This window comes from Struthio camelus, chromosome Z (genome assembly GCF_040807025.1).
Source record: "Struthio camelus isolate bStrCam1 chromosome Z, bStrCam1.hap1, whole genome shotgun sequence".
NCBI lineage: Eukaryota > Metazoa > Chordata > Aves > Struthioniformes > Struthionidae > Struthio > Struthio camelus.
The window spans coordinates 19,859,778-19,882,475 of NC_090982.1; the positions used below are offsets into that span (position 1 = coordinate 19,859,778).

At 36.2% G+C, this 22,698-nt stretch overlaps 1 protein-coding gene across 39 annotated transcripts in view; it reads right to left on the reverse strand.

Annotated features, from left to right (window-relative positions):
• The window catches only part of PTPRD (protein tyrosine phosphatase receptor type D), a 1,218,182-nt gene that overhangs the window by 264,908 nt on the left and 930,576 nt on the right, over positions 1-22,698 (reverse strand). For all 39 annotated transcript variants that reach the window (XM_068927738.1, XM_068927756.1, XM_068927755.1 and 36 more), the window contains one exon: positions 15,924-16,091. In XM_068927738.1, the coding sequence (XP_068783839.1) occupies positions 15,924-16,008 (85 nt within the window). In that variant the 5' untranslated portion in view covers positions 16,009-16,091. The remainder of the gene's footprint in view (positions 1-15,923; positions 16,092-22,698) is intronic.

The following is a 22,698-nucleotide window of genomic DNA, read 5'->3' on the forward strand; positions in this document are numbered from 1 at the left end:
TTCCTCCCTGAAAAGGGCTCCCTAGTCTTGACAAGAGACAAAAAAATTAGAGTTTTCTTCTTTTTATGTCATTAATGAGAGCTCACCCTTTCTTCGCTGAAGTACTGAAACTCAGTCTTGTCTAGCTGATCGATCATACAATATAGTCACTACATAAACTCTACGTTGCAATGCTACTTTGCTGTCCTCTGATGAGTTTCTGCAACTTAGATGAAATCTGTTTGATGAATTTTTCAGTCTGTTGTTCCACATGGCTGCTCTGGCTCTGTTTCTGCACTGTGATGCATATTTGACAAAATTTCAGTATCAGATTCCACAAGAATTTACTGAAACTGGGTGCTTGCTTCGCTTGGCAAGAAAGGAGTGGAGGAGCTAGCAAGAGGAAGAATAAAGAGATAGCTATAGCTGAGGAAGAAAAGGGGTGCCCAGGAAGAACTAGAAGGGGTCAAAGAAGGACACAGAGAGCCAGAACTGCTGAACTAGCAGGGAGAGACCAGAGGCAGATCAGTGGTGCACCAGAGGATCAGGGAGGACACATTCTGGTGCCGCAGCACACTGAGCACGTGGTGGGTGGTGGCATCCCAGCACAGCTCTCATGGCCCTTGCTGCTACAGAGCAACTCCTCCTGTGTGCACCCAGGTTCATCTGGACACCTGGCGTCTGAGCACTTCCTCTTTCAAACCCGCACTGCAAGAAGCACACCTTCTCAGAGCAAAAGACATGCCATGCTGACCTCCATCACTGGTCAGAAAGCACTCCAACTTTTCCTGAAGGAGCTTGGAGCTTGGATAGTAAGAGGTATAATTACCCAACAGTCCAGGGAGAGTGACAGTGGCCTGCATTGCCCTAACTGACAGGCAGAATTTGGGGTTGAATACTCAAACTCTGGCCAAAAAAGGATTGGAGCATCAACAGCAATGGCACAGAAAATATGGAAAAAAGGTAAAAGTAAAAGGATTTTTAGACCACGGACTCTGTGTAATTTAGGATGTTTTGGCAGAAGAGATATTTGGTACACTTTTTAAAAAGTATTTTTAGTAGGAGTATTTAGAGACAAATACTACAATGGTGGGATTTAAATTATCCTGAAAATACTGTCTACGGAGCAATAGCATTTGTGCATGTGCTTTTTATTCACTTTTAAATTACTACAATGTTAACAGTCTTTTCTGCACTATGTGCAAATTCTGAAGAGAAATGAAATGCATTACAGAAACATAATTTCACCTCTACAGAAAAACAACAGAATAATTTATTTATTTTCATTAAAATAGTAGTGTTGTATTCAGAAATGAAAATCACTGAAATACCTTCACGAACCTAGGATTTAAAGTATTGACTAAAACTGCAATCTCAAAACTTTTGAGTACAAATGACTCAGCATATGGGGTGTAATCTAAGGTTTTTGCTTTTCTGAATCATTTATTGGAAATAAATTTGAGTAGCCTTCTAAAACAATAAAATTCTTTTAGTTATTGTGGAAAACTTACTGGATGGGTTACCATTGTAATGTCAAAGAGCTTTCCTCAAAACCACATTACCTGCCTTACATTTTCCTAGCGGTCTTCTCCCAAATAGCAAAATGCATTTTTCTACTTTTATTATTCTTTTCTTGATCCACAGATTGCAAGTTATTAAAATTTACCTGTAATATCCAAATATACTGGTTAGGGCAAAGAACTACAAATAAAGATTCTTAATATACACAAATGAAAATTGTGACAACATTTAAGATAAAAAATCCTCTTCTCCTGAATCTAGGGGTCTCAGTATGCCCCTCTGCCCCACTGGCTGCAGTCAAGATGCCTAATAAACCTCATTTTTGAGGTTGGTCTACACACAAGAGAGAACAGCTTTTCTGTTTTAAGATAGCTGTAGCTCAAATGTAAGAGTTACGATAATTTAAGAGTTGCAGTTTTATATTCTATTCATCACTTATGAAGAAAATAGTGATATGTAATTAGTAACATGTAATGGTCTTATTAATAAGAGGAAGATGGTAAGCGACACATATTTGGTACACAAGCTAAAAACTGAACGGATAGTATCTGGTCCTTGTTAGAGACCCCTTTTTTTATTCTCTCTGGTCCTTTAAATTGCTTTCTTTGCAGAATGGAAAGACATCACAGATCTATTAACATCAAAGAGATCCAAACTCTTGATCTTCCTGCTCAGAGGGTAGTGCCTCTTACCCCCACGGTTACACCTCAAGGTGCATTTTGTGAGGAAGAATGAGTCACAGATACTTGTACTTAAAAATACTTAAAAAACAACCAATCAAACACACACACACACACACACACACACACACACACACACACACACACACACACAAAAAGGTAAAAGCAGATGTGCTCAAGAGCAGAGAATTAACAGTTGCTAATAAAGGCAGCTCTAAACTCTCAGCTAAACCAGAGCAGATATTAGAGAGCACAGCTAAAGAATCACTGGTCTAAACATCCAAAGGAAACAAAAGGGTTTGGTGCATTCTAGAGGAAAGGTGGATTTTTCTGGCTATTGAAAAGTTAAGCAAATCAGAATATCTTGTTGGAGTTGGGAGTCTGAGAATACTTTTGCTGGGAGGAACTAATATTTTAATGTAAATAAAATCTTCCAATTTTATCCACATCCATATTTCAAAATCCTATAAACAAATCCAGTTTCAAATTTAGTTACAAATCCTCTCTAGTCACATATTCATATTTATTCAAAAAGAAGAAAGAAGCACAAAATGGAAATCTTTTCAGAAATGCCTTTAGTAGCTTCTAGTAATACCTAAAGCAATATAGCTAACAGAAGAAGTACCCTTCTACCATCCGACACCTAACAAGCAAAAAATTTCAGAAAGATTCAAGGATCAGGTTTACAGAGAATTTTTAGTTGTCCTTCAATTGTCTATATACAACCTATCAGTTATTTAAATTGAGATCAACCATGAAATGACACAGTTACTCAGCTCATTTTCTCAATACACCAAATGAGCTCTTGCACAACATAGCTACTGAGCCACTGCCAAACACTGTATAGCCAATAAAGATTTTTAAGACCTGCTATGGGAAAATCCCATATATTTTTCATATAGATCTAAAAGCTATCTTTAACATACTCATGTTATCGACAATATTATAGTTATGAGTCTCCAAAGCATTCCCATTTAACAGTACTATTTTTAGAAGTCTATAATTCATGGGTAATAACCAGCATCAAGGTGGTAAGTAGAATGCAAAGAATCAATCTAAGAAGAGACTGATGTTCAGTTTACAAATGTGTGTGTGGGGAGAGGAAAAATAAAACATAAAAACATTTTAGTTTTTGTTTCTATTGCTTAGACTGAAGCAGTTTGTAAATAACATGTTTTCAATATCATGACAGACAAATATTTTTATGTATTAGGAACTTCTAAAATAATTTGTAATCATTCATGAGGTTCAATAAAAGCTTCCGACAGTAGACGCAAGCAGGCAGTTCTTCTTATAGGATCAACTTTTGTAAGATTGCAACAGTGGCATTTTTGTTTTAGAATTGCATTAATAAAACTACATTCATTGCTACAGTTCCTAATATAGGGAAATGGATACAGATCTTAGTTCATAAATGTTTGAATACATTAAAACATCGTTTTAAGAGTCAACTGGCACTTCATAGACAATTATTGCCATGGTCAATCATAGAAAAGCATTTGTTTTAAGCAGTTAATGTATGTTAATTAAGTAGCCATCGATTAAAAGCTTTTTGAGGTTTGTAAAAGGAATACTATAAATACATCTTTATTTCATACAGTACTTAAAATCTTAACAAACATATCTTATAACAGATTGATCTTTAATTAGCATACCACTAAATAACTGTAAGGGAATCTAAATTAATTTCTTATGGGATACTTAATTTAAAAAGAAATCATATACCATTCATATTTTTAAGGAAATCCTTATTATTCATTTGATCTGCAAAGGTGGACTCAATACATCATCTTCCTAATACATTCAAAAATCTTTTTTAGTCACAATTCACCTCTACATTTTTTCAGCACAGTGCATACATTTTAGATGCTACAACCTTTAAGTCACTTTCATTAGACCACAGATATCGAAAAAGGTCACTGGACACGCTTGACGTTTTCATATAAAGAGTGCTTCTGAAGATAAGAGATTAATTGGGGGGAAAAAAAACCCTCGACTTTTCACTCATGTAATTTTGTTATTTTGTTACTTAACCTGTGGCCTGTAAAACATCAGAAGGCATCTTGCAAAATATCTGTAGTCCTTGCCTCTCTTGCCCCACAGCAACATACACACATTGCCACATAGTTGGCAGACATGTGAATTCCACTATCTATAACAGTAGCATTGTAATTTTCCAAAATTATAAAATGAACTTGTCTCAGTGCTTGCCATCATTTTTCATTTCACCTCATAGGTTTCAATTTTCTGGAAAAGAGATGTAAAGAAACACTAGTGAAACCTGTCTCAAAAATATGTGTATTTCTGAAGAGAGGAACATAACAAATGCCTTACTGGGTCACTCCAATACTGGGTAGCCCACTAGTATATGTCTCCAGCAGTGGCAACAGAAGGTTCTATTTGGACACATTAGCTTGCATGCTTTTTGAGGTCCATTCTCCTCATATTTCTTAGGGATGTTAAAGAGGACGTTTCTGCTTGTCCTTTTAGCATTCACTTATGGATCACTTGTCTATGAATTTTTCACATTCTTTTTTGAAACTACAGATGCTGACTGCTTCCACAATAACTTGTGCTACCTTCCAGAGGCCCCTCATCTTTTATCTGCTTTAAATGAATCTTCTACTGAGCTCACTGAATACTCACACCTCTGCTATTATGGGGCTGGTGAACATCAGTTCTGCTTTCACTTTATCCTTCTCCTTCATAATTTTGCAAATTTTAGCCATAACCCCAACACCCCTCCTCTGCCTGCTCTTCTTGCAAATCCATAAGTCCCAGACTTATCTGTCTCTCCTCACGGGGTAGCAGCTCCATCCCCTGGATCACTTCCCTTGCCATTCCCTGTACCTTGCCTACCCCAGTTGTCTCACTTTTGAGATATGTAGATCAGAACTGCATACACTACTTAAGGTTTGTGTTCACTAAGGTTTATATCATACCCAATGATCTCCACATTTTCTGCGTTACATTTTCTTCAGTAGAATTATTCACGGATTTTAAAACTGTTTCTGTCTTTTATATAAACAGAAGTCAAATGGATTCCGCTTGTCACTCCTGCAATAAACCCAGCATCTTCTGTTTGATGTTAAAAAAATGCATCCAGCCTGAATCTGAATATATTCAGATATGTAGTAGCAAACTTCTACTTAAGCAGTTTGCGCCAGGAGTTATATTGTAATTGTCCAGAATTAGCTACTAGATTATTGTTAAATCTTTTTCAAATTTATTAAGTAAAATTCACTCTAATAATCTTTACCTTCTCTCAAACAAAATATGTATGCATCATCTGAAATAAGCTTTCAGTAATAGCTTTTTCATAAACAAACTGTATTTGTCATCTAAGATGATAAAGAATTTTCCCAGTGCTGAATCAACGCTTTGCTCATCCCTGCACTTTCTCCAATTTTTCAACAGTACTTTTGGAACTAGAAACCCAGACTAAAGTTTGATAATGCCCCACTAGTCCCATATAAATAGGGATAAAATGCCTTGCTACTCCCATTCATTCTACCCTTGCTTATGAGTTGAAAGATTCATTCACCAAAATGTTAGACTCTATTGCCATATCTTAACACATGAATATTTTTTGTTAAAACTTTTAATTTATTTTCAAAGTCATTACATTCTAAGATATAAAACTCTATTCTGGACTTCATTTTCCATTCTCAAAGGTAAGACCTTGCATTCCCCTCTGTTAAAATATATGTTATTTCACTAGAAATAGGTCATCAGTGATTATTTCTCTCTCCAAATCCATTTATCATCTGCAAATGTTCTCAATAATTACTTTTGATGTTTTTCTAAAGCTTTCATCAAATTATTTGGGGGGGGGGGAAGACCCATGTGAGACTCTCTTGGCCTTGCCTACATATAATTAACCCTCACTGCCAAAATAAATTTATTTTAACTTTTCCTTGTTGTGTTCCCACCTCCTTCTTCAGATTTCCTGTGCAGAAAATCAACAGTGGTACAGTCTTCCTTCTATCTGAACATCCTGCTACTGAAGAGGAAAGAACAAAGAAAGCTTGAAAAATAGACGTTATTTTAAAAATTAGCCTCATAAGAACAAATTAGAAGAGAAAGTCTATGCAGGTAAATTTCACAAACACTTTGATTTGGAAAGTTTATATCTCAGTGAAATAAATTTTAAATTTCCGTTAAACTCTCTTCCTGAACAACAGTCTTACTGGGAAAAGGCTCTCAAAAATCCGTTTTAGCAAGGAACTTGAGAAAATGAAGATATTTCAGTGGCAACAAAATCAGAAGTAGAAGAGGGATACTCTTCAACAGAAATCCTCTTTTAGAGAATTTTAAAGGTTTGCAGGCAGGAGGGAGTAAGAGAGGAAACTACAGAAGTCAGTAGTACAGCAATTACTCACAAATAATTACAATGTTGTCCTGAGAAGCCAGTCTCAATTTCCTAATTAACAGAAGACTGAGCAATTTAGATTCAGCTACTAATAGCACCTTTGATGACCCTGACTATACCAGATTTTCCAGTGTTTTGTTTCTTGACATATTAGTTTTTCTTTGCTTTCATTTCTTTTCCATCTCCTTGAACAACACTTTCAACGTGGGAATACTGTATACACTTCTGTTATTCTGTGTCTGTATTCATTTCTACAGCTCCATGTTTAGTTCATAACATACTGTTGACTAACAATAAAGGTACCCTCATAAACATCAATTCACAATTATTCCTATCTATCATGACCCTCATTTACACTGTGGTATGCATCATGAAGTTCTGTTAATTGCTGTTATTTCACACAGCAAGCCCGTGTCCAAACTGCTGTCTGCAATCACTCCCCAGGACTTCTTATAAACTGGAATGATAATTTTCCACATGTGCATTCACCTTCAATGACTAATTTCAAGTTTGAATTACCCTTCCTCAATATAGTCTCTTTAATCTGCGCAAAATGAATTACTTTCTCATCAACTGACATTAAAATACTATACTCATTTTTCTCATAACATATACATTTCAGCCTTTTATACATTGAGAGAAACCCAGAGTGGTGATTTATATACAATGTTGCATTTACACCTCTTTTATTAGCAATTTAAAATCAAGATGCAACTTACTCTGCACATAACTACCTTTAAAAGAACAAAATAGATAAATTAATTTAGTTCACAGCAAAAAAAAACCATAAAAATTTATGCATGTTCATAAAAATTTGAAAGCATGGTATTAAAAAAGAACCCGTTTATCAGCATTTGCCTAACTAATTTGAGAAAATATGGCTTCAAGAGGACATTATTCAAGATAATAAGATCCTATATATAATAATCTTTGGTGAAGAGAGCTTCCTAAAAGATGTGGGGTAGAATAAATGTGAATGGTAATCTTTCTATATACTTTCAGATATCATGTGACTTGTGAAGGCTGGAATCAGACATTCACTGCAGAAATGCATGGCTGTTATTCAAGATTTTATCTCCAATTCAGCTACTGAGGGGTAAACCTCAGATAAGAAACAATAATCACCTAAACGACCACAGAAGTTTTTGTGCTGTGTGAATGTAACCTAAAAAATATCAAGAACTTCTATGCTGCTGTTTTTTCCTTTCTTTTCCCCTATGAATTCGTCCTTATGAAGGCTCTGAAACTTACAACCACTACACTTTTAAAGTACACAGAAATGTCCTTAAACACTCAATCAGTCATAGACATGTTGGACTCATGCCAGTTCAGACAAGTGAAAACTCAAGCCCTGTATCATTTCATTTGCCAGTGGTCATTACTGGTGTTAGAGGGAATTGTACAAAGTGAGACAGTTACCTATACTGAAGTTTTTCTGCATATAGTTTCTGTAAATAGTTGACTTTAATCTAAACAGTGTGGCTTTGCCCACTGCTTCTCCCTCCTTAAAATATAACTTATTAGATTTCTTGTGGTTTGCAAGAGACCCTGTATTTCCTGACTCTGTTTTTGTGTGACCTGCACAAAATCCAAAAAATGTGGACCTATCAGTCCAAATTCAAAGTCAAAATCAGGCACATGCAATCTTGCCAGTTCTTAAAGCATTCTGAGGCTTGACTCAGGAGCTTAGGACTCAGCTTCATTCAGCCCTCAGCTTTTGGGAGCTATGGGCCTGGAACTATAAATTAACAGCAGCTGTGAAACTGACAAGGAAGTAATCTTCATATTGCAGTCGATAAACTCACAAAAATGCTCAGGAAAACTGTTCCCCAGCTGCTCTTCAGTTTGTTCTGTACTTCAAAGCCCTGGTAAGCAACACTCAATTCTGAATACACAATTTACAAAATACATAAGAATCCTCTGATCATATTAAATTTTGAAATGTTTTAGTACGTCCTGATTTACACATAAGCCAAACACCTTTTTAAAATCATTTGAACTGGAAAAATATCTTTCTCAATCAGCTCTCAATTTAGTTATCAATACTTGATGGCTTAGAGGAAGCTAAACAGATATACTGGTAATTATGGCTACTCTAGAAATTATATTACTCAAATTTGCTTATAAGTAAAGGCCTGATAAATTACAGGTTGATAAATACTGGTTTATGTAAACACCTGTATTATCTGTAGTTTCTGTGACTGATTCACTATCTTTACAACAATCACATAACATTTTCCTTTCCCATGATTCTCCTTTCTCAAGTATCATATATATTTCAAGGCCTTCACTTTGCTGTACAGAAAAATGAATACACCTGGAATGGTTTGGTATAATATGCTGTTCCACTTCTGTCTAAGAATAAAACTTTTGAGAACTGATGGGTGATTTACTTGACGTATTTTAATGGCAGACTTAACAAGTGTAATATAAAATTACTGTCATAATACTATACAGTAATTTTCATAAAATCAATTGGAAAATGTCCTAGGGTTGAACTGTAAAGAGCATATAAAAACTCTTAAAAAGAGAATATTAAACAAAATTGAAAGCTATTTTTTTTCAGAAGAGGCAGACAACAGTCCATATTTAAGCTTTCTTGCAGTGATCTCATTACCACCATTAAATGAAATAGCAATGTAAACAAAGGGCTATATTTTACACATAATGGATGCTATCAGTACTAAGACAGGATGATGGATGGTACTGAAAAAAATGACCTATAAAAAATAAAAAGATTTTATCTTTAGATTTTACGATTATTGTTACTGCCTATAATTGAAAGTAATAATTGAAATAATCTCTTTATGAGGTCAGAGTTTAAATCTAAATGTAATATGACAGATATTTAGTTAGTTACCACAAGCACACATACAAAAACATAAATTGTTTCCACATCTGACTTGCCTGCATATAGAGCTTACAAGACTATTCAGGAATAGGTATTTTTAGTGTAAATCCTTTATGTCCAGCTGCAAGATTTGCTATAGGAAAATTACTGTAGGATAATTACTTCAGAAGATCTATTTTGGTTAATTTACTATTGTAGAAAAGTCCTTAGAAACAAAAATTTGAATGTGGACTGTATGAATGTGTTTCACCTTGTCAAAGAATATTAAATATTTTAAAGGGAAGAAGTGGTGTCAGCTGGGAAAAAAACAGGTGTCCTTTCAGAAAGAAAATCAGGAAAAAAAGGTGAACAAGAGGGGGGAAAAAGGGACAGAAAATAGCCTCCTTGTGTTTAATTTCATCAATACTGAACTACCCACTAAGATCTTGTCTAGAAAAGAATTTCTCCTGCATTTCATCTCAATCACTCCAATATTTGTTAAAAGTAGTCACTGTCTTGTCAGCATTAATTTTAGCCATTCCAGATTCTAGGCTAGGAAAGACCTTAAACAGTCTTCTTTTAGGCTGCATGATGGTGCATATGCAACATGAGCCAGGAAGCGAACTAAGCATTACTCTCAGTTCAAAAAAACTGGGTACGAGAGCAATATAAGGAATGTACTGTTTATGGTTAATGTTTCTGTTTGCCTTTTCATACTCAGCTGCAACCACTTTTACTGAATGAAGAAAGAATTGTGGCTTCTCTTCAAATATAAGATCTCAAAAGAAGCAGCATAAGCAAAATCTCAGAACAGAAGCTATGTAACCAAAAATGAATGAAAAGAATTTAACAGACAAACTGACCAGAATGCAGCAGGGACTGCAGAAGAGCTAGTTACCAGGCCTTTCTCTGGTGGGGAGAGAGGGCGGGATATATGTTGCGAGAATTTGGTAAAATCACTACAAAGTAGGAACGCACAATACCTGTAGACAATATTTAATTTCATTAATACAACTTAAACTCTTTAATTTTAAAAGCTAGGCTGCTAAAAAAAGATCAGTTGCATTTGTGAAGCGGTCCATTATTTTTTTCTGAAGCACAGGAAGTTCCATCTGAACCTGAGAAAAAACTTCTTCACTGTGAGGGTGACAGAGCATTGGAACAGGTTACCCAGAGGGGTAGTGGAGTCTCCTTCGCTGGAGATATTCAAAACCCGTCTGGCTGTGATCCTGGGCAATGTGCTCTAGAGGACCCTGCTTGAGCAGGGGGGTTGGACTAGGTGATCTCCAGAGGTCCCTTCCAACCTCAACGATTCTGTGATTGATTCTGTGATTTTATATGCAACTTTTTTCTTTGGGCTCAGTAATTAACTTGACACCTCATCATTACTGGGGTCAGTCAGAGATAACAGATTACAATATCCTACAGTTTGAAATCTGTCACATAACATCCTCTGAAAAATACATATGTTGTTATCGAATGGATACACCTGCAGAAAGTTTCCAAGTAGCTACCATTCTGCTAGAGATCAATCAATTTAGAAAGCAGGAGAAAAAAAATCCTTCTCTTGTGAAATGGTTTGATATTACAGATGTCTCAGTGGATATATAGGAGTTTTGCTTTAATCCAACTGCTCTCTGCATTGTTGAGAACAAGGTGGCCGATGATAAACACTATCAACTAGCAGTTTCTCCTTCCACAAAAAGAAAGCTAACCTAACACTTCTTTTTCTCAGCAATTACATAACCTCTTCTCATAGCAAGCATGTAAATATTAAACATAAGTGAATAGAACTCAAAAATAAATGAAGTCAACTCAACAAATAATATTCCTCTGAGATTTTTCATTTATTACACTTATAAGAACATTTCAGTTTGCTAATAAATAAAAGGCACAAGAGCAAAACTAATTTTGCTGCATTTCAATCTTGTTTGCTTTGCTCACTCAGATACAGTTAGTTTCATTTCTGGATTAACAGTGCAAATCACATCTTAGTCACATACGTAAAGAGCATGGTGAACTCATCCAGTGCACCAGGTAAGGATTTTTTTTTAGCATTTCTACCCTGTATCCCTTTGAGAGGCTGGCCGTAGGAGAGTGGACCAGCCAGTGCCAATGCGTTTCAGAGTTGGGGGTCTTTCTCAACAAGGGAGAAAAAGATAAAATGTCTCATTCTCTCCTTCAGCCGACAGAGGACATGAGGATACTATGTATGCAGAAAAGGAGAAGTAGCAAGGAAGATAGCTGGGAACCTCTACAAAAGCCTATACAGGCTTGGTACTAGGATTCCACTCAAGTGCGCTTCCAGAGTGAGCTAGGAAGAGTATCTTTTCCTTACCCATTTGCAATTATCCTGCAAAAATACAATGCAGTGGTGATGTCAATATATGATCTCTTCTGCAGTACCTTAGCAACAGCAAAACGATAATAAAAAGGAAGTCATGGGTGACTGTAAGAAGACTTCTCCATTGTGACAGAGAAAAAACAGAAAAACTTTGACCCCACTGCCACATCTGCTCTATCTTCTCTCCCCTAAAAGGGAATGAGACAGTCTTTCTGCCAACTACCTGTGAAGAAGTTCAAGAACAGTCCTGGGGAACAGTAGGTTCTGGGAGCCTGACATAAAGAGCTACGAAAACAGGAGCAGCATCTTTAAGTGGTGGAAGGCAGACCAAGTCCGGCATGGCAGGAACTTTGCTACAACTCCTTGGGAAATCAGGCAGAAGAGCAAGCCATGCAAAGGGAAGATACATCTTCCTAGAAGCGTGTCAGCCCAGCAGGAGGCTCTCTGATCCTGTATTGTCTCGCATTTGGCTCACAAAAACATGCCTCAAGGAAATTCAACATATCTTCCAAATAAAGTACAGTTTGAAACAATAAATGGCTACTGTTTTTCTCAAAAAACTCCTTCTTTTAGATTAGTGAGACAGTCAAATATTAATTTACAGTTCATCACCTTTAATGCTGCATTATGTAAAACCCTATGTACACTTATATGGTACATCATTTAATATGTACCATGAAATGTACACCATTTATATTCATAGATATCAGTATTTATCAACTTCAAAGCCTGTGCATAATAATTCCTTAACAATCATATCCTCTTTCTTTAGTCTCCTGGGTTAAGTGACAGAGGAATAAGCTATATGTCATAAGCGATTTATGTGTTCAGATTTTAAATACAATGATACCATCAAATCTGACTATACAGGACACATTATATTAACATTCAGCTATCACAAACCTCTTTAGTGTACTTTCAGTTCATCACAAACTTTTAGTTGAAATTTAAACCAAGTCCATGTAAATTAAGAAAATCTTTCATTAGCTTTTTTCCCTCTTTTCATATTGAATTCTTTCTATAATTCCTTAGAAAGGAAAGGAATGCAAAAAAGGATGCCTAAAGCTGAAAAAGCAGTTTCAGCTGTGAAGCTAACCTTGTACAGAAAGGACTATGTTCATTTTGAAAAATTCTGGGCATTCATAAAATTATTCAGTCACACTTTTATTACTGGTCAGCAGAAAATAAAGGTAATGTCAAAAGAAAAGCCTTTACCTGAAAGATAACAGATATTCACTTTAGATAAAAGACTGAATATTTAAAGTGATTGTTTTACATTTACCTAGTACAAGAGTCCATTCACTTTCTACAAGCCCCAGTCATATCACAATGCACTTTCACTCTACCACTAGCCATATGGTAAAAACTCTTAATAAGCAAAACAATAGACAATTAAAAGGACATACAGAAATGAACTTTTCAAAATTCTAACTAAGTCAATATTTTTTTTTTTAAATGATCAGGCTAGCATCTGCATTGCTGTCCTTAGCACATAAGTTACACTGTCCACCTCAGTTTCTTCCCTAAGGAAAGATGGAAATAGTAAAACCAGAGATATCTGCTCTACCATTTCTTAGCATAGCTGTCTGCTTATTCACTATTTCTGAATGCTTTAACAGAGACCCTGGCCTACAGTCTTGGCTAGTACACAGAATGAATGAGTTTGCTTTAAAGAATTTCTGTTTCTTTTAAAGAAAAGAATATCTAAAGAAAGTATTCCATTATACTTTAGGTCCAAATTCCAGCAATATTTCTCATCTTTTCATTAGCTGAAATAATTATCTTGTTCCTAGTATAATTACTTTATGAAATATAATATTACTATTTATTAACATTTTTTAATGATCATTTTCTTTTTCCAGTTGGCTAATAACAACTGCAACGAATAAGTACTCTATTAAATAATAGCCATAGTTGATATTGCAATTCTATAAACCTCACCAATAAGTTATCTTAATGTATTTTTGTTTGTCTAGCTGTCCTCTGACCCAGAACTCTGCCTGGTAGTGCCTACAAACTGCAAGAACATCTATACAAAATCATAGACGATCAGCTTTTGCGAGTTCCTCTGGAACGAAACTGAGCTGACCTGTGAATTTATGAAAAGACCCTCAGCGGGTATCGGGATGAGGGCTTCCTATTCACTACACGTTAAAAGCATTCACGGTATATTACCTATCTAACACAACCACAGGAAAATATTAATGATCACACAGTACAATAGTATGGTCTAAACTACTGTCTAAAAGGAGAACATTAATCTGTTATCTTAAAAGGCATTTGCGTTGTCCTCTAGTTAGGACAGTACATTAACCCTGTGAATATTAGTATTTAGAATCCATGTCTAAAAATATCAGTTATCCACTACTAACATTTATTGATACATCATTTTCACTCTTTCTTAGTTTCTACCACAAACCTTTTAAGACTCTATACTACTGTTTAGACTGGTTTCACCGGAACACAACAGTTTTGGAAAAGTAAATCTCCCTTAAAATCCATGCTGGGTGGTTTTATAGAGTAACCAATTTCATACTACTCATATGCCAGCCTTCAGAAAATTATATTCCTTCCCTCCCACGAGAAGAATGATGAAAGATTGAAGCTTCTGTTCACAGCTGAAAACCAATATGACTAAGGAAACCAGGGTCTTCTCTCAAAAGTACAGAACTAATGAGCAGGCCACTGGTGTTGGACCATCTTCTTGCAAGTTGGTACAAGACTGGGGTTACCAAATCCAAAAGACTTTCACTACCAGCCCACAAGAGGTTGGATATTCCACTATCTTAAGCAGAAAAGGTATAACAGATTCTAAAATCTATTTCTGCTAAGCATCAAATTTACTTTTAAAGTAGGTGATAATTTAAAACTGCAGAAACATCCAGCATTTGGGCCCCTTTCCCAGTTAATTATTTGCTGGCTAAAGTGTTAAAACGTCCTTGGCTTCACCTTAGACACAACCATCCCAGCTGGTCATTAGCTACCTGGAAAGAAGCCAAACACTCTCAACTGTTAGTATTCTACAAATATGTATGTTTTAGGTACTTTTTTTTTTTCTCCCCCGTTTACTTTATTTTCATAGTGCTACAGTTAAAACACTTGGAAGTGGAAAGATTTTATATCTGCGTTATTGGTGTAACTTAGTACACTTGGAGTGCACAATGTAAAGAACTCTTAAATATGCCTTCACTAGGAACTGACTTCTCCAGTCTTACGCCAGTTTTATTCTTGTGTGTTCTTACTAACTCAACTTATCTGCTCCTTTGTTTTACACAGATGTGTGGAAAAAAATAGAAGCCTTCAAAAGTCAGACCTAGAACAAAGTTATTGATTGTTGGTTTATCTCTACAGATTCAGGAAGAGACAACAGGAAAACATCCCAGAATCAAGAGAACTGAACAGCTTGTAGCAAACCTGCGGGTCAACAGGTGGAAAGCAAACGGCTTTTCTCATTTGCACGTTACTTCTCGAAAAAGCCACAGAACAGCTGGGAGAAAGAACATATGTAAACAAGGCAGACCTAATGATTTCCTAATTAAAAAGAAGATATTATCTTCCCATTAATAGGTAAGCTAATTGACCAAAGCTCAATAGTTTCCCCCCCACCAGTAGCAAACATAGGTTCCTTTCCTCACTGAATTGTCACACATTTAGGCCAGTCACTAAGTTGTCAGTTCTGCTTGACTTGTTTGAATACGGTATAGCACGACAGCTGTCGGAAATAATACATTAGAACAGCTGTTGTGGCAGTTACAAAGGGTCCAGAATTTTAATTGGATTCAATATTACTGGGGGGAGAGAGAGGAGGAGAGTTGTTCGTTAGTTTTTTTGACTAAACTTAAGAAAGAAATATTTGAGGAACTAAAGAAGTTTCTAAGAGGTGTAATCAATGTTTGGTAAGCAAAGCTGGGCTTTCTTTTGACTAAAGAAGTTTGTGACCACGGTCTCTACCAATTGATACGCAAAAAGAAGAATAGGAACCATTAGCTGCTTAACAAAGGGGCACTAAGAGCAAAAATGGTAAGGAAGCTGTATAAATAATCCCTTTCAAATACTGGCTGTGATCCAGATAGGACCTCACAGTGTTTTAAGATTTACTCAAAAGGAAACTCATTCAGAGACCTTTAGTGACTGCCAGCTAAAAACAAAACTGTTCATCATGGCCAAGACCTCAGCAGAAACGAATAACAAGCTTACTTTCAGCATCGGCATAGAGTAGCAAGCACAGGAGCACCACCGCTGGCCTGACTACGTGCATCATCCGACAGCTTGGCACCAGCATGCTTTGGCAGCCTTGTTCTCACGGGCTTAGAAGCCACTGCGAGTCTGTCCCGTCTGAAATGTCAGATGAAATATTTTCAGAGCCTGTGGAACAGAAAAGAGAAAGAAAAAGAGAAATATGGTTAGCAGGAGTAGGGAAGAGGTGTTCTATATGTATATATCTGTATATAAACATTCGCAATTTAAGATAAAACAGTTTTAAAAGAAGAAAGGGTGAAGGAGAAAGAAAAGAGAAGGAATCATTATTCATTTCAGACCACTGGCACATACTAGAAGATTTAGGGTACACAGATGTTAGCACGGCTCAAACGTAATCCCCACTGTACCTTTTCTACTATAATCAAGCATCTATCACACTCTCAGTTGTCTCTTTGGTGTTCAACAGCACCTTTTGAATCACAATAACTATCATTTCTAATGAAGTTTGAGTGTAATAGTCATGTTGTAAGAAGGGCTTTGAAGTGCATTCAACACCCAGAATAAAAAGTTCACTTGTAAGCAGCATACTGGGAGCTGATGCCCTGACATCTGATAGGAATAACAGGGTTAAAGGTACTTCTTAAAGTATATGCCTCTTAAAGTAAAGACATTCTTAAAGAGAGACTTGCAATGCTAGTATACTGCTTTCTATGTCAATACCTCATATAGTTTTGGTTCAACAACTCTCAGGGGTTAAAATTTCTCTTGTGATTTCCTCTACATACCTGAATTATACATAACAGAAAAAAAATAAATCCAACCTAGAATAAAGGGCTCAGACTTGATTTCAATCCATCTCCATATGTTTTTTACAAAATATAATTTAATACAATATACTGGGAGTGCTACAGCTCAAGCACCTGCCTTTAAAAAGCAGTGTGTCTCACTCTTGTCTACATTTACCACACCTGAGTAATAATAAAATTAAAGAATATAAAAATGCTTTTCCCTCTCATAGAATATATTAGAGATAGCCTAAAATAGATTGCCAGTGTTAGTAAAATAACACCGAGATTTAATTGTGCTTTCCTAAGGAACAGTAACATAAACTTTGGCAGGTCTGAAACTTAGCTTTATCACAATAAGGAAAACAGATACTATCTTTTTCATTACCACACATGAGTGGTTTCTATGCAGTGAAAATAAAAACGGAAAGGGAGGAGAAAAATTTATATTAATTGTCATTCCACTAGACGGATCTTACAGATCTGTGGGTGGTATAAAGAGCCCATTTTAAAGTACAGTGCTATGCTCAAAGACTCTACTCAAGGAAGAAGAAAAGACATGAGCAGCTGTTAGAAATCCACTGCTGTTATCAATCTCTTTTGTAAAATATCTCTTGAATCAGCTCTGCCATCAAAAAACACAAATCTAAGAAATCTTCATTGGCAAAGTGCTGAAGGCATCAGTTCCACCCCCTTCATCGCTACCATCTTCATGCCAGCATTTCAAATGACAGCAAAGTCCATGAGACATCAGTCCTGTCGGACTCAATTTGTGTCTGTGCAAGCGTATCAGAGCCAACTGCTACATAATGATTCCAGAGCTATCACAAAGATGGAGATGTATGAAATGCACTTTTAAGGAAGAGGTGATTTTCATTTTGCTTTTGTTAGACTGCAGGAGTCCTGAACTATCTCCAGAGACAGCTCAGTTGCGGACAAAATGTTACCTTTTTATTCACACACCAACAGTCTAGTTGAAGTGTGTGAGTGTGAACAGCAGAAATAGGATGGGTACTAAGATTTGTGTCCACTCCCCTTGGTGAGGAAGGATGTGGAAAGAAAATAACACCAATAACTAATAAGAGGGGAGCAGTGGAGGGATAAAGAAGGTGACAGTGAAGGTGCTTGTTTTACACAAATGTTTTTTAATAGGGCACTGGAGATTATTTTCACACATTCCACACACTCAAGTCAAAATATTAAATATGGTATCTAATAGAAAAATAACTATGTGCTTGGAAATATAGGATTTTAAATATCTCTTGTTCCTGATAAATGAATACGCTTTTATTATCTAGAGCTGGTCTGCAAATGCACAGATGGATCACAAAACCTGACAAATAAAAGCTGGAGAAGAAAGAAGAAAAGTGGGATAAACACATTAGTAAGTTTTCCTAGAAACCCTTTGGTTTTGATTTCTGTCTTCAAAAGTTTATCTCTCCATAGTCAACTTCCAGTATTTTAGGCCATGTTAGCACAAGTATTAGAAAGAAGGTAATGAGGATCCTTTTTCTTTCAAGTGAGTTGAAAGGATATTGTTAGTGAAGTCATGCAGATAATGGGCTGATAACACTAGAAAGAAAGAAGTCGTGCAGGTGCTGTCAAATTGTTCCACATAACTCTGCCTCATCTCTGACTGGTAATAACCCTTAGCCTCAGCCTGGGACCTTGCCACAGAAAACTGTACCAAACTTGAAACTGATAAACAGTCATTACGTCAGTATACATTTGGCTTACTTGTGAAAACTCAAACAGAGATACACTGCCTTACAAAGACTAAATGTAGTTATCACATAATATTATTACCTTCCAAATCAAGCAACCTTCATACTCCCACAGTAAAAAGATCATCTAATGTGGTATTAATTCTAATGTGGTATTAATTCTTAAAATAAGAAGTGATTTCTTCCCTTTTCCCCTTCCACATTTCTCCTGAAAATGGTTTGTCCAAGCACAACATCTGAGAGGTGATACCAGTGACAGTGAAATCACAAGGAGCTGCACTATGCTGTTGTACTAGCCTCTCTGCAGAGGCCAACATCTGTCCAGCAGAACATACCCACAAAGAGGTGCTCTCTTAGCAGCCCAGCTACAGTATCTGCGCTGCACCAAGGGTCGGTGCTGAAAAACAGAGCCTCCCTGGTGGAAAATTGACCGTAACAGCTATGGTGGGATACACAGCTACTCAGAGATAACTCTGTGCAATGCTTTGGTAGAAAGTATTTTTATTTTAGGTTAATTGCTGTGTAAACACTGTACTACATCATTCAGAATGACCTCTGCTTTGGAGCACCACGTCTCCACAAGAACTGCTTCTGAATGATTGCTTCTACAAAAGCTATTTCAATGTCTTTCCCCAGAAAAATAAAATTGTTAACGTAAGGGTGAAAACCAGAGGGTGGGACTAGGTAATCTATCTTTCGTTAGCACACATGTATGTGGATGAGGTGAGAGGATAGATGTTCCCTGGTCAGTGACAGCTGTCAATGAAGACCAACAGAGGTGGAGACATCCAGCCCTCCTGGACTGTTCAATGTGCAGCTACAACAGCATTCTCCTCAGTTAAGACAAGGCAGACAATAGTTCCTGGGTAGCAGCACAGACACCTATTCTCCTTAGAAGGATCAGCTGTGTGAATGGACCATTTGAACACTGAACTACCTCACGGCAGTTTGTTTACTTAGTATCAACAGTAATCTCTCAGGTACTAGAAGCATATTCAGGAGGAGACGGTCCCTTCTCCAAGGAGATTACATTTATGGAAAATGCTTCTCTGGAGACAAATCTCCAAAGGAAAAAAAAAAAGATAATATTTTTATTTATTTTTGTTTGCTTGTTTTTGCAAGTGTTCATGTACATGTACACACTTGACAATTCAACATAGAGAAATTTAGCATAGCAGGGAAAAGCTCTCAGAAGGGACTTAAACACAGACAAACAAAAAGAAGTGATATCTCTTGTAGAAAGCCACATGGAAAACCAGTTTAAGCACGGATGAAGTACAACATTTTGGAATTTGGGAATGTGAAGATGTAGGATCTTGTTTGGACTAATTACACAAACTGGACTGAGAGTTCAACTTTCCTGAAGCCTGAAAGTGTTTAGAGATAGTGTTTTAGTTCAGTGCAATCTCTGATCTGGCACAAAAACTCATGGGAAAATAACTGCATATTTCTTATATTAAAAAAAAAAAGCTGTTCTATGAAAAAGTGGTGTGCAAGGATTGAAATAAAAGAAAAATGTGTTGACACTCAGCTTCTGTGCTTCATTCATCACATTCACAACCCTATATTACATCCACTCCCTAGCCACAGATTCCTAATACCATACATATGGGAACCAAATCTAGGAAGAAGTGCCAATAACTTCAAATCTGTACATACTAAGTAAAGTCTTTCCTTATAGAACAAAACAAACAGATCTCATAGACAAATTTTGTCTACAAAAAATGAATGACAGCTGAATCACTACTAGAAAGAAGAGAAAAAAGTGCATAAAATTAGTTGCCATAAACTATTCAACCACTCCAAAATCAGAAATACCTATTGGTAAAACAAAGTCTTTTAAGGAGAACTATGTTTATTCCCAAAGGAACAAGATAAACTGTCGAAAGTCCTACATTGTACTTACTCTTTTATAAAAAGTAAACAGCTGAAAGATGTGTATTTTGTTCTGTTTTTTTCTTTAAAAAAATGCAAACACAAACATATAATTATGGAAATTTAAGGCAGCTGTGTTGAGGGTTCAGAGCTTAGTCTTACAGTCTCTAGATAATACACCTTAATGCTCCTCTGTCATTCCTGAATTTCCCTTTTACATTTATTCTAACATGACTGAGCATGCACCCTAGAACACTAGACTTCTAATCTCAAGCAAGGCTTTGAACTACATCACTATAAAAGCATCCGCTACTTGTAGAATTTTGCTAAGATTAAGTAATTTAAAAATAGTTATATATTCTATCTGATTTTCTTTTGTCATTCAATTTTGGATAGTAACAAAGATTCTTCTGTTACTATGCAGAACAGAAAATAGGTTTGCATAAATGAAGAAATGAATAAATAAAATAAATTCAGTGAATAAATGAATTCAATGATAACAATGGATTTATAGATCATATCATAGGATTTCTCTTTAATTCAGAAAGTTAGGAAGTTCTTTTTGTTTTATGTACAGAAAAATTGATGTTTATATGTAATCTTAAAACATACAAAAAAACCTTGTCTAGTTTAATCTTTATACAGTTTCATTTGTGTTCTAAATTATCAGCTATAAATTGTAAGATATCAGTTTGTAAGATGTCACATATCTTAACATTTACAAAGCTCTGACATCCAAGTCACTTTTAGAGATTTTAAGAATTCAGCTTTTCATTTTTCTGATGCACAAACAATTCACTAGAGCATTCTGCATTCTCAACTCTGTCCTTCCTGGCTCAAGAAAAAGTATTGCCTTTGAATCTATACTGAGAATTTAAATAATGTTACAAAGTCACAGACAACAGGGTAAGTGACCAACTGAAATATCTCCTACTGTAGACTGACTTCTGCAGAGGTGAGATTATTCACACAATCTTTCCTAATGCAACTTGTAGACAAATGTGATTTCTTATGCTGAAAAGTGATTCAAGTCCTAGCCTGGCTGAAACCAATGGAAATTCTGGCATTGACTTCAAGTCGGTCTGGATTATAACTTGTATTTTAGTAAAAGGGGCATACCCATCAAAAGAAAGGAAGCTTACCTGAGAAACACAAAATCTGGCAATGCCCTAGGTCTTGGCTACCCTACAGCCCCAGAAATCACTTGGCACTTGGTTACCCTGAAACGATCCAGCTCTAACTTCACTCATAAAAGAAAATAAAGAGAGCAAACTGTGGACCCTTGCTGAAAAAAGAAAGAAAAAAATAGAAAAAAAGAAAGAAAGAACAAAGAATAAAAAGAATAAAAATCAAATTTAGGGAAAGGGAGCTAAAATAAATATCTTCACTAATCTTCATTATTAGAGTCATTCGCCAACAAATGAAGAGGAACTGATTGAAATTCACAATAACTTTTGTAGAATATCTACTTTTCTGCATTTATAAAAACTAAGCACTAGCCTAGAAAATAGCAAATTAGCTTTTACCAAGCCCAGCTTCACATGATGATTAGAATTTTTTATGTCCAAAGTCTGGTTTAAGAAAAAATGCACTGAGTATTTTTACTCCAAACCTTCTACTCACCGATTTTTGTCTTTGTCTTCCATTTAATTGTCTCAAAGGAAGAAAAATCAAAACAACAAATCTATGGTACTAGGCTATTTGCCGTAGCCAGTTTGTTAAATTCTTTACTTGTTTTCTGCATTATGAGACACTATAGTAAAAAGAAACTTAAAAAAAAAAAAACAAACAACCCACAAGCCTGACAGCGCCTACTGCAGTGCGTAGGCAACATTGGAGCTGCGCTGCTACCACCTTTTAGGCCAGGCTAAACCTATGTGAGCCGCATACCACAACGGTCACACAAGTATGGGCCATATGACATGTTTTCATCAGACAGCGTGCTGGAGAAAAGGCTCCAAAGGCTCCAAAAGCAGCTTCCAATGGATGCTCCCAACAGTTCCATAGAAAAGCACCACTCTTATAGAAGATGGCTCAGCAGGATGAGTTTGGGTCCACCATTAATGCCAGTCTCAGCACCCTTGAGTGGCTTGCTTCCTCCGAGACCTAGGTATTCGGACTACCTACATAAGTGATCCTACACGCTACATGTGATCCTACAGCTTCACTGCCCTGCACATGACACAGCTTTGTCTACTTTGTATCTGTCTAAAGAGCTAAAGCTGTTTTAAAAGGATTTTGCCTCTTCTGAGCCTTTTCAATATAAAAGTTGCGCACGTAGGTTGTGCCCCATCGTTAGGGCTCTGGCCCAGCTGAAGCATACTGGGTCCTGCAGAGAGCAAAAGAAAACTAGAAATGTTTTGGAACTAAGGAACTAACAGGTCAAAT